We start from the raw sequence: 12,427 nt of genomic DNA on the forward strand, positions 1-12,427 counted from the left end.
ACTTAATTTTAATAGTCACTGAAACAAACTGAAGCAATTTATTTGTCCAGAATCATGCAAGGAATTTATAACAGGGGAGAAGAATGATTCTAGGTCTCCTGAAGCTCAGTCTTGTATGTGAGATGTTTGACTGCTTTCTTTAGTACACACTTTTGCCTGATAACTCCAATATCTTTTCTTGGTGCTGAACCCAGATACTAAATATCAGTGGTTTTTCTGACTTGAACATTTTTAGTTGAATACTCTTACAAACTGATAGCTGTTATTTGAAACAGTCTGGGTTTTGAGCTGACAAGTTAGCCAAAATTTTTCAATTAAAATAAGGCTATTCTAGAAAATACAGAAGACATGAACATTCAGTAATAAAATTAATTCATTTGTTTAATCTTGGGTTTTCTTGTCTTTAAAGGAGAATGCTTTTTGATCTATCGTGTGAGTAAACAAAATGCTTCTGAATGAGCATGCTACAAACGAGCACTTGAGTAACTAAGGGAACAAAAAAAAAAATCTGATGTATCTCATGATATTAATTGTTTTCACTGGGGATAGGTCAGTAGTGTTGAGCAGTTAAATCTGAGGCTTTTTCAATGACAAGGAGAATTGTCGTAGAACACTTCTGCGGTGTTCCTGTTGGTCTCCTGTTTGTTAGGTGAATTCTAATAGATACTTCTGTAACATGGAAAAACTTCTTCTAGGTGAGAAGTGCAAATTATGATGCAGATCCATTTGTTCAAGAGTTCCAGTTCAAAGTCCGGGACGAGATGGCCCATGTCACAGGGCGCGTGCTCCCGGCTCCCATGTTGCAGTATGGAGGACGGGTGAGGTTTTTGCTTTTTTCTTTTGTTTCTGTTTTGCAGAGAGATTTCCTGTGCACACGGACTATTTTAGTCACTTCAGTTGCACTTGCCATACAGGGGTCAGAGCTTGAATGGTAAACTTTTTGTTGTTATCCTGAAACTGCAAATGGCATAGACTCTTTCAGTCACTTGAATATCAGTTGCTTTTGTTTCCACAGAATCGAACAGTGGCAACCCCAAGCCATGGAGTATGGGACATGCGAGGGAAGCAGTTTCACACTGGTGTTGAGATCAAAATGTGGGCTATAGCCTGCTTTGCAACGCAGAGACAGTGCAGAGAAGAAATACTGAAGTAAGGCATGTCATGGTTCAGGCTTTGGACTGTTCTCTTAATGAAGCCATCTTAGTGAAAACATGAGCATTTTACCTGGTTCTAATCATCTGTGATGTTAAGGAGAGAAGCTACAGTCAAAACACTGTACCTGGGTACCCCGTGGGCTTTAGATCTTGTGACGTTGCTGCTTTGTATAAAGTTCTTTGTAGCATCTTCAGTGAAGTACAAGAGAGGTCTAAACTTCTTTTTCCCCCCATTCTGGCCTATGGTGCTTCAAAGCTGTACAGCCTCCACATAACGAATGCTTTTAAAATGCTTCTTTAAAAGCTAAATGGAACCATCTTCATTTGAGTAACATGGTTCTTCTGTCCCCTTCTGCGTTGGTGGTTGTGTGCTGTTGCTGCTGCAACAATTGCAACAATTCAAAAAACTTCTCATCTTCAGGGGTTTCACGGACCAGCTGCGCAAGATCTCCAAAGACGCAGGGATGCCGATCCAAGGCCAGCCCTGTTTCTGCAAATACGCCCAGGGTGCAGACAGTGTGGAGCCCATGTTTCGACACCTCAAGAACACCTATTCAGGGCTCCAGCTCATCATTGTCATCCTGCCAGGGAAAACACCGGTGTACGGTAAGGGAATACCTCTGTCTTTATCCGTTTGGGCAGGTATTGTTCTGAGAAATTTGCTGCCCAGCATATGGTAGAAAATTCTTCAGGACTGTTCTTTAGACATTAGAAACCACTGCTTTGTGTCTGAAGACAACATGAGTTAGAAGCAGGTCTGAGCATGCAGATAAGTTGGAGGTTATTTTGCAGAGTATGTACATTTAAATTACTGTGACTTAAGCAAAGATCAAAATAGAGCAATAATTTCAGATGGACTCAAGTTGTGTCTTAATATTTGCTTCTCAGCGGAGGTGAAGCGTGTGGGAGATACGCTGCTGGGAATGGCCACACAATGTGTTCAAGTCAAAAACGTCATTAAAACATCTCCACAGACCCTATCAAATCTGTGCCTGAAGATTAATGTTAAACTAGGAGGAATCAACAATATCCTTGTACCTCATCAACGGTAAGATTCTTTGTGGAGACTGATTTGGGTTTTGTTTTAACAGATGTGGTTACATTTGCTACTTAGCACCCAAAATTTAAATATGGCTACGTTTGAAGTTGAATTATTCTTCTGGTAATAATACATGATATTTGGGGTAGAATCTAAGTTCTTCTAGCATGGGCTCTGAGTGGTTGTTGGCCCATGAGTTAGGTCTTAAGCCAAGGATCAGTATCAAACATTGGAAGAGAAACTGAAGATCTACAGATGTTGAAATATAAATAGAAGTTTTTGCAGGATTAAGAGCATGCAGTACATCACAGTGTAACTGTTAGACATATCAATGGGCTGTTAATGAGGGTGGAAGAATACTGGAGGCATCTTTCCTCACTTTAATTGGCCGAGTGTTTAGCTCACGCTTGCTCTTTGCGTGGCTATTCTGTGCTCTGTTTGAACGTGTGCTCCGATTGCTTTGATGCCTTCTGTGAGAAGGTTTGAGAAGTCCAACCCATGTGTGCTCCCACCTTTCTCACATGAATCATTGTGAAGAAGCACAAGTCTCTTGTGCCTGAAGTTCAGAAATTCTGACTGACTCTAACCTTTACCAGAGCACATCTATTCTTTGGGTGGCAAGAGATGTAATGCAAGGAAGCAAGCCAGAAAAACTCTTTTGAGTGCAAGCCTTAAGAATTCTTTCCGGAGACTTCCTGAGAGCTTGGAACCAAAGCTTAAATGTGAAACAATGGTGTGTGGAAGAGTATTTTAGAGGCACTGGGAGACCATCCTGCTGCTGAAATCCTGCAAGCCAGAAAGGTGTGTGTGCTACTGCACCCCGCCATTTGTTGCACGTCTGATGCAGAACCAAAGTGGTGCTTAGCCGAGCTCCAAGCACTGCTGTAACCATCCTGTAGAACAATAGTTTCTGTAAGAAGCTGTCTGTACTGCTCAGGGGCAGCTCTGGGGCTTTTCTCCACTAGAATCATGCCACAGTTAAATGGCAGTGTATTTTGGGATCACTGCTATGGTGGTTTCGAAGTTCACCTCTTGTGCACAAAGATTTCGTTGTTCAGGCTTGGCCAGAGTACCTGATAAGAAGGCTTCTCTGTGCAACTCAGCTGAAATAGAAACAAAACCCCACATTGAGCAATAACCTTGCGCCAACTGTTCATCTACAAGTGTGACTTAGCACTTTTTTCTTTTTGAAGACCTTCTGTGTTCCAGCAGCCAGTGATCTTTTTGGGAGCTGATGTCACTCACCCTCCTGCTGGAGATGGAAAGAAGCCTTCCATCGCTGCTGTAAGTTTTGTGAAATTAGCGTTGTTTTTTCATCTTGGGTAAATGTTAGAATAGTAAATGCAATTTGTGGATTATATCTGTCAGATATCTTCCAGGGCCTATGCTGGTTCTTTGTACACATTTCCAATGTTCTTAAAAATCATGTATTTAAAAAAACAAAACAAAAAAAAACAAAAAAAAAAAAACACAACCCAAACAAACAAACAAAAAACAACAACAACAAAACAAAAAACAAACAAACAAAACAAAAACCAAAACACTGTTTGATATTTTAGACTGTTTTCTTAGACTTTTAATTTATAAATCAAGGTAAAATGGCGGTCATGTTAAATAATATACTTCTGAAAAAATATTCTAAAGGAAATAGTGCAGCTTTGTGATGTTAGTAACATTTGGTCTTGTGAGGCCCCCCTGCAGTGCTGGGGCCAGCTCGGGGGCCCCCAACAGCAGAAGGACACGGAGCTGCTCGAGCGGGGCCAGAGGAGGCCACGGAGATGCTGGGGGGGCTGGAGCAGCTCCCCTGGGAGGCCGGGCTGAGAGAGTTGGGGGGGTTCAGCCTGGAGAAGAGAAGGCTCTGGGGAGCCCTTCGAGCGGCCTCCCAGGGCTTAAAGGGGGGGCAGGGAAGGGGGGGGGGACTCTGGATCAGGGGGTGTGGGGATAGGACGAGGGGTGATGGTTTAAACTGGCAGAGGGCAGATTTAGGTGAGATCTAAGGCAGAAATTGTTCCCTGTGCGGGGGGGAAGGCGCTGGCCCAGGGTGCCCAGAGCAGCTGTGGGTGCCCCCTCCCTGGAAGGGTTCAAAGCCAGGTTGGACGGGGCTGGGAGCCCCCTGGGCTGGGGGAAGGGGGCCCTGCCCGGGGCGGGGGGGTGGGACTGGGGGGGCTTTAAGGTCCTTTCCAACCCAAACCAGTCTGTGATTTTATTACTTTTGTATTTTAAAGGAGAAAAATGTAATTAAAGGTCTGGTTTGGCAGGAATGTTTTTGGTACTTCTTACCTTCTTGTGTCGGTACAGTCCAGGAGATGAAGGTGGTGGTTGGATGTTTGGTCAGCCCCTTCCTATATTGTCCCCTTGGTATTTTACTTGGCATTGATTACAGTTACAGAAACTGCGTCCTTGTTTAAAGTAACTAAGGCAAACTGAAGTGTTTCTCTGTGTAAAACGTCAAAGGAAAAAAGTCTGTCTGGATTATAAGAATATGCATGTGTGCTGTGAACAGAGGGGAAGACTTCAGGGCAGATGAATTCTGCAGATGCATTTTGGGGTAGTTGGAGGGCAAGTTTTATACCCCTTGTCAAAAGGTGTTAAACCTCTACCTATCACAAGTTCTAGTTACAAATGTTACTGTGGTGGCTGTTTTAATGTAAGCATCTTTTACTTGAAAATTGCTGTTCTTGGCTTTCTTACTTTTTTTAGTATAGATTTGATCTTGAAGCCTTTACTCATGTAATCTTCCCCTGAAGGTTGTAGGTAGTATGGATGCTCATCCAAGCCGGTACTGTGCCACGGTGAGAGTTCAGCGACCCAGGCAGGAAATCATCCAAGATCTAGCCTCCATGGTGAGAGAGCTTCTCATCCAGTTCTACAAGTCCACACGGTTCAAGCCCACACGTATCATCTTCTACAGGGACGGGGTCTCTGAAGGACAGTTTCGACAGGTTGGTTCATTTGTGGGTTTCTTGAAGGACTGTGTTACAGCGTAACTCCAGTTCTGACATTTGAATAGCTGTACTGTTTGACTTGCCTACATTTACACAATGACGCCACAAAATAATTGAGACTTTTAAGGAGAGAATTTCTTAAGCATGTTGGGTAAGAAAAGTTGCAACTTCCTGCCTGACTGGGAAGGAGAGGTCTTAGAACTTGGGAAACAATATATTTTTAAGAACTTCCTAAGATTACTAATTGTGTGGCAGAGTTGCACTTAGTGTTAACTACAAGCCATTCATTAGGTGTTGTGTGTAGAAAACAATGGAAGGAAAACCTTAACTATTCTGTTCTTGTGCTTGTAGGTTTTGTATTATGAACTGCTAGCTATTAGAGAAGCCTGCATCAGTTTGGAGAAGGATTACCAGCCTGGAATAACCTATATTGTGGTGCAGAAGCGACATCATACACGATTGTTCTGTGCTGACAGAACAGAAAGGGTAATCATTGCCCTCTCTCATAGTAGCTTTCTGTGAAAAACTTGATGTCTAGCACTTATGCTGCTCGAGAAAATACTAGCACGGGCCTCTGTTGCCTGATTGTCTTTGCATTCAGGGAAGATGTTGAATCGATAAATAAAAATGTGGCCCCGAATTGAAAAATCATTCACCTTAAGTATGTTTAAAAAAAAGAAAATAAACCGTCCCCCTCAGGCTTTGTCGTGTTGCACACGGACAGCAGTCTCTGTCAGTGACCGGTAGCTAATACTCGTATAACTAGGAGCACGTCTACAGCAGCTGCAATAGAAGAAAACACAAAGTGGTGGAACCCTTAACTTTTCTGTTCTTCTGAGTGAGTCAATCCAAACTCAGGCTGACATTTCTAGGCACAAATGTGTGTGCAGCTTCTCCTGTCCTTCTGAGGTTGAAAGTTCTCAAGTGCTGTAGGCGCAGTGTTCTGCGGTGAGATGGTAAAGAGCCACACAGCGGCTACATACATCCCAGGCTGCTGAACTGACGTATTCCACAGAGTGCTGAGGCTGTTCATTCCCTGAAACCTTGTATGTGTTGAATAGGAACTTGTATTTTTAGTTGGAGTTGCAATGTATAAACAGTTGTTAGCTGCACTTTTTAACAAATCCTTTTCTCTAGGTTGGACGAAGCGGCAATATTCCAGCTGGAACTACTGTAGATACAGACATTACACATCCATATGAGTTTGATTTTTACCTCTGTAGCCATGCTGGAATACAGGTACGATCATTTCTTTGTAAGTAAATGCAAATTTAGAACATGTTGGGGTTTTCTCCCTTTTGTGACGCCTGTGTTTACAAACAGTTCAGTATGGAAATGTCATTTAGCTCAGTTTTATCTGAGATAGCACATTATTGTGGGACTAATAGTACTTTGTGCTTAAGAGGTGGTCTCTGCTACACCTTTAAAACTTGAACTGATGGTAAGTGATGCTTTTTTTTATGTTTATTTTTTTTAAGAGGTCACTTTATTTTGTACCTTTGTTATTTCTGAAAATAGAGCTTGCTACTTTTATGTTTTATAGCCACAATGGATTTAGCATTGAATCAAGTTTTCAAATGTAAATGGTTTGAAAGACAGAAGGCAATGTTTGATTATTTGCTGACTACATGGAGATGAGTGAATTACAGGCTGTGGAAATTTAATCCAACAATGTGGTGGTATTGCCAGCAATACAGTGGAGAGTCAACTTAATGACAAAAATTGTATCAGGATATTGCTTAAAAATGGGGAAAAAAAACCTCTTTAAATTTCTATCATGTGAGTCTGACCACATTGTCATAAGCTTTGTTAACATTGTATGGGCATGTTTTCTTTTCCAGTTTTGAATCGTTGCGATGTTTTTTATTCAAGAGTTCAAAACTTCTGCTGCTTTTCTCCACTTACATGTCTGACTTTATGCTAGGTCTGGGCAAGCCAGTTTCTGGCCCCTGGGGTGAAAAATAGTGTAAATTGAAGCAGAAATGCCAGATGTAGTTGCAGCTCATTGGTTTTAATGTAGCAAGAAGTCTCGACTGAATGGATGCTTTATCTTTTTTTTTTTTTTAAAAAAAAAAAAAAAAAAAGACTTCTAACCTGGTTAAAAGACAACTATTGACCTAATTCAGTTACACTGTAAGATTTAACTCTAGTGCATCACACCTTTTGTAGGGGGAAGCGGGAGGGAAGAGGAGTGTTCACTCCAAGACTCTTTCAAAATAAGTGCAAGTCAGTCATTTAGTAGAGAACTTCACAGAGTTCCAAGGAGCTGTGCTCAGTGTTTGGTACTTGGTGATGATCTCTGAGGAAACGCTGAAGTACAGGTGGTGAAAGCGCGTGTCTGGGGGGAGCCTTGACACGAGTGACGTGGAAAAATCTGATTGAGCATAATGCCAAAGAGCAGTGCAACTCCTGGACCTGTAGGAAGGGTGACACTGCGTGGAAGTAAAGAAGTGTATGGTTTTGTGTAGCACTCTGTAGGTAATTTCTGAAATACTGGAGCCATTTCTAGTGTTCATACTTCAAGTTAGGGTGCTAAAGAATTGGAAGGAGATAAAAGCAGCAGTTATTTCTCAGGGAAATGTGTCTGGATGAGGAACAGTTTTAATTGAAAGTAGTTAAGAGGTGGTGTAATCATGGTTTAGTCATGTTGGGAGTAGGTCTTGATGGTTGAGGGTTTTCTAGAAGGCATGTGGGTTTTTTTCCAAGCAAGAACAATCTGAGTAACATAATCATGTAAATGTTAGACTTATTCATCTTTAAACACGTTTAGGGCTGACATAAGACTGAATTTTCTTTGGCTGCTGTTACACGGGAGTTCAGACTAGACAGTCTGGCCCTTTCTGAACTTAAAAATCTGACTCAGTTGTATGGAAAAGCCAAATAAGTGAATCGATGTTCCCTTCTTCTTAGGGTACCAGCCGTCCCTCACACTATCATGTTTTGTGGGATGATAACTGTTTTACTGCAGATGAACTTCAGCTGCTGACTTACCAGCTCTGCCACACATATGTGCGCTGTACACGATCGGTTTCTATACCTGCACCAGCGTATTATGCTCATCTGGTAGCATTCAGAGCACGATACCATCTTGTGGACAAAGAACATGACAGGTAAATGAAAATGTGTGCTTAAGGTTTTGTCCCTGTTGCTCTTTGCTCCATTGTCAGACACAAAGCCATCTGACTATAGATAATTATTGCCCATTTTGCAGTTAATTTTTGTTACCTAGTCTGAAGGTAATCACTGCTGGCAGCTGCTGCTCAGTATCAGACAGGAGTGGGTTGGTGGATTCTGCTGAATAACACTCAGACTAAAAGAATTAAGTTTAGTTTAACAAAGTATTCTGTTATTACCTTGACATGGTCTGAGGGAATCAAGCCGTGCATTTAGTTTTTCGCTTTAGAATTAGTCATGTATGAAGCAAATGTTAAGGGCCTTCCACTTACCTAACTCCGCTTTGTACGTCAGAAGTGTTTTGTAACCTTCAGGCCATCAGTATATTTGTAACAGGTTTATTTTTAGATGAACGAACAGAGCAGCTAAGATGAAGGGATTTGTCAAGAGCCTTGAGGCTGCGGAGTGAATAGACAGGTAGATTCTTCTCAGTGTCCAGTTCTATTACTATTGCCATGTTGCCCTCGTACACGCTAAAGAGATGCAAAGGCGGCTTTTTGATCCGAATTAATACGATTTACAGCCCTGCGTGTCTTTTTCTCGGTTTCTCGCAGTGCTGAAGGAAGCCATGTTTCAGGACAAAGCAATGGGAGAGATCCACAGGCCCTCGCGAAGGCTGTACAAATTCACCAAGACACCTTACGCACGATGTACTTCGCTTAAGTCAATAAAATGGAAGCATACTCACTGAAAGGAAGAACTGCAAAATGACTCCACGTACACTGTATGTTTCCAGTGGGGTTGGTTTATGGGGTGTGCCTCCGATCATGCTGAAGTTGACACTGTGCAGGGGCGAGAGGCTAACCCTTAAATTGACACAAGGAAGATTGTTTACTTCATCGAGGAACACAGCACTATTATGCAATATGAAACCAGCCAACTGCTTTTGTGGCACGGAAGCACCGCCATCATTTTTTTTTTTTTTTTTTTTTTTTATTTCTCGTAGTTTAATCCTCTTAGGCCTTTACCTCAAGTGGCTCGGCAGCACAAATATCTTTGCAAAAAAAAAAAAAATAATAATAATAACAAAGTAAACTTGATGGTGTCATTTAAAAAAAAAAAAAAGGGGCAAACCACCTTTATAGGAACAATCACAGTGATTGTTTGGGGAAGGGAAGTGTGCAAAAAAAAAAAAAAAAAAAAACAACACCCAAACACCAAAACCTCTGTTTTTTACCCCACTGCATTGAGGAATCTTTCTCTCAGTGTTGCCATCAAGCATTCGAATGTGAACATATCCAACTACATTTGAATGTACAGCCCTAGCTAGAAAAAATTGAGGCGGGGGAAGGTGTTTTGCACACTAATCCAATAATTTGAACATAATTTAGCCAACTGCTGCCTCTGTGTCTTTCTTCACAGCTTTGGAGTTCTTGGCTCCAATAGTTCCCTTTTAAAAAGCAAAGAAACTAGCGATACTATGTGCAGGCAGTAGTGATCCAAACTCTTCTTGCTCCCTGGTGAATTTACTAAAGCTGCTGTTTTACCTAGTCCAAAAGTTTCAATTATTTTCTATCTAGCAAGTCAAATAAGTTGAAGCTTCACATGAGATCAGATGTCCCAAGTTTCATGGGATTAAATATAGTAAACACCAGAACTGAAATTTTAGAGCTAAGGTCTTTTTGGAAAAAAGAAAAATGCTAGTTTACTTGCTGCCTCTCACACCTTAATGTGATTTCATACGTATGTGTTTTTGAAGTTTAGCTTTCTTTTGTTTCTTTTATATTTATTAGAGTAATAATAATGCTTTAATTTAATTATTACAGAACATATGGTCAACATCAACTTTTATTTTTTAGAAATGTAACCATGTTTATTTTTAAAAAACTGACAACTTGTTTTGCTATCTTTTAGTGCAATAAGCGTTCTAAAGAAAAACTGTGTCCATTGAGCTGTACTAAAGCAGTGTTTGTACCACTAACTGTGGAAGAATGGACACCTCCATGATTTTAAAAGGACAAAGTAAAAGCCTTAATTTTGAAAGGAAAGTTTTATAGTCAGAAGGAATCTTGAATTTTCCTTTTTTAAATCAAAAAATAGCAAAAATGCTTCTAGAATTCTGCAAGCTTTATTTGTCACAGCAGTATTTTGATTTAACAAAGGAATTGGCCATATTTTTGGCTTTGAAATGTGGAGGATATTTGAATTAAATGGAAAGGGTTTTTTATTAAGATCTAAGTTTTTACATGCGTAGTTAAATCTATTTGACATCAGTAAAATGTGTGGAATTAATAAAAGTTTTTAGGCTTTTTTCCTCTTTGATAATGACTTTCCTTTTAAAATTAAGTTATTGGTAACTTCATTTCACTTTGCAAATAAAGAGGGCTGGGATAGTTCTAACATGTTAAATCACTGAAATGTGAAACAAATTAATGGGACTCTTTCATTCCACTTTAAAGGTAAAACAATATTTAAGATGTCAGAGACGAGCATTTATTCAGTGAGGGGGACTGGGGAGTTTTGCACTTTGTAAACTCGTGAACTGCATTTTTGACTGTTTTTATTTGCACTGGTTCATAGTATATATACTGCAGATCGTTTGTATGGGCATTGCTGTTATCCCAGCCCTTCTGAACTCCACCTGCTCTCCACATGAAAACCAGTGGGTTGGTATAAGTAGCTTATCTCCTGTCATTCTCACGAAATCCACTGTTTGCCAATATACTGTATTTTGAGCCTAAAATCTGAGCCCGTTTTGCTTCAACAGGCATGAATCTCCCCATCTTTTCTGCCAGAAAGCAAAGTACTGTATTTTGTGCATTTGTATATTGTACTGCAACGTATGTAGTGCTGTTCACAACGCTGTCTCAAAGAGCTTTACGAAACAGTGAGTGTATATACATACTTTATCTCCCAGTAGCAAGGAAGATAATGTAAAAAGACTAACTTTGCCGAGTTCGAATTGCACTGGACACAGCCGTGACGGTGGGCAGCTGGCCGGTGGCTTGGGGGTCCCCGCAGAGGAGCTGGGAGGGTGACAAGGGGGGACCCCCGGCCCCGCGCCCCCCGCGCTCGCCCTCCCGAGCAGCCGCGGCAGGGAGGTCGGGGTGACCGAGTCCTCCGCGCGAGATGGTTTCCCAGGAAATCTCCAACGTTTCTCTTAGTCTGTGAGCTGACAGTTTTCTCCCAGGAGCACTCTAGCCAGTTAGTTCGGTTTATAAAAGGTTCAGGTTAGGCTTTTTACAGAAAATTGTTTTACAATAGAGAATTTTTAAAAAAAAAACAAACAAAAAAAATCAAAAAAAAAAAACCTAACAAACAACTATTTTACGAAGACTTCTTGTGGATTTCTGGCATTTATGTGAAAAATCCTTTTTAAAAAGTCTTTTAATGCTCCTTTCAAAGACACTGTACGCTTCTCATCGTGCCCACTCTCGGTGACTATGATTTGAGAAGCTTTTTTGCTTGCTACTTTCACCACGAAAACAAATATTAAGGAAACTTCATTGGGAAAGTGACTTAAATTACTTGTTGAGCTAACATTTTACCTGGTTTTCATGTGAAGAGTATTTGGATGTTTTAATCTCTATTCTTGGTTTTGCAAATATCTACGTAAAGTGCCGATACTTATTTGTATTACGATATCAAGTTACTGGCGTTGTGAGGGCCACACATTTATGATGCTGTAGCTGCTATATTTATTTAAATGGAGATGGACAATTACTGCACTAAGGAATGAGGAGATAAGCAAGGAATCAAGGTTAGTGTTAGATATCTTGGGTTTTTTTCAAAAGAGAATTAATGGTGTGAAATATCAAGTGTAACAAAGGGTGCTGTCATTTTAACTGAGATTAAATAGCCAGATATTCTTCCTTTGTTTAAAAACATATATATTTTGATGTTTGCAGTTTGGGGGTGGGGGGTCGGGATAAATGGTACCTCATCTGTGGTGGCAGTTTCCAGTATATTTTCAGAGTATATGGATTTCTTTTATTTTTGTACCTGCTCTCCTTTAAAAAGAAAAAAAAAAAAAAAATCTCAAATTTTATGTGCTGTTTGGGGGAAATCTTGAGTGGCGAACCAGATCCCCCTCTCTTGCCGGGAGCTGTCTGCACACAGTCCAGAGAGGGACGTGGGCAAAGGCCGGCCGCTCTGCTCGCTTCGCAGGCACGCTG

General features: G+C 40.8%; 1 protein-coding gene across 1 annotated transcript in view; it reads left to right on the forward strand.

Annotated features, from left to right (window-relative positions):
* LOC104355948 (protein argonaute-3) overlaps nt 1–9,433 on the forward strand; it is a 31,943-nt gene extending 22,510 nt beyond the window's left edge. The window contains exons 10-19 of the mRNA XM_042793929.1: nt 696–818; nt 1,016–1,149; nt 1,576–1,760; nt 2,043–2,202; nt 3,387–3,477; nt 4,941–5,135; nt 5,490–5,624; nt 6,276–6,377; nt 8,049–8,248; nt 8,867–9,433. Coding sequence (XP_042649863.1) covers nt 696–818; nt 1,016–1,149; nt 1,576–1,760; nt 2,043–2,202; nt 3,387–3,477; nt 4,941–5,135; nt 5,490–5,624; nt 6,276–6,377; nt 8,049–8,248; nt 8,867–8,975 — 1,434 coding nt within the window. The 3' untranslated portion in view covers nt 8,976–9,433. The remainder of the gene's footprint in view (nt 1–695; nt 819–1,015; nt 1,150–1,575; nt 1,761–2,042; nt 2,203–3,386; nt 3,478–4,940; nt 5,136–5,489; nt 5,625–6,275; nt 6,378–8,048; nt 8,249–8,866) is intronic.
* The last annotated feature ends 2,994 nt before the right edge of the window (nt 9,434–12,427 follow it).

The sequence above is a fragment of the Tyto alba genome, unplaced genomic scaffold (assembly GCF_018691265.1).
Source record: "Tyto alba isolate M040663 unplaced genomic scaffold, T.alba_DEE_v4.0 Super-Scaffold_20, whole genome shotgun sequence".
Taxonomy (NCBI): Eukaryota; Metazoa; Chordata; class Aves; order Strigiformes; family Tytonidae; genus Tyto; species Tyto alba.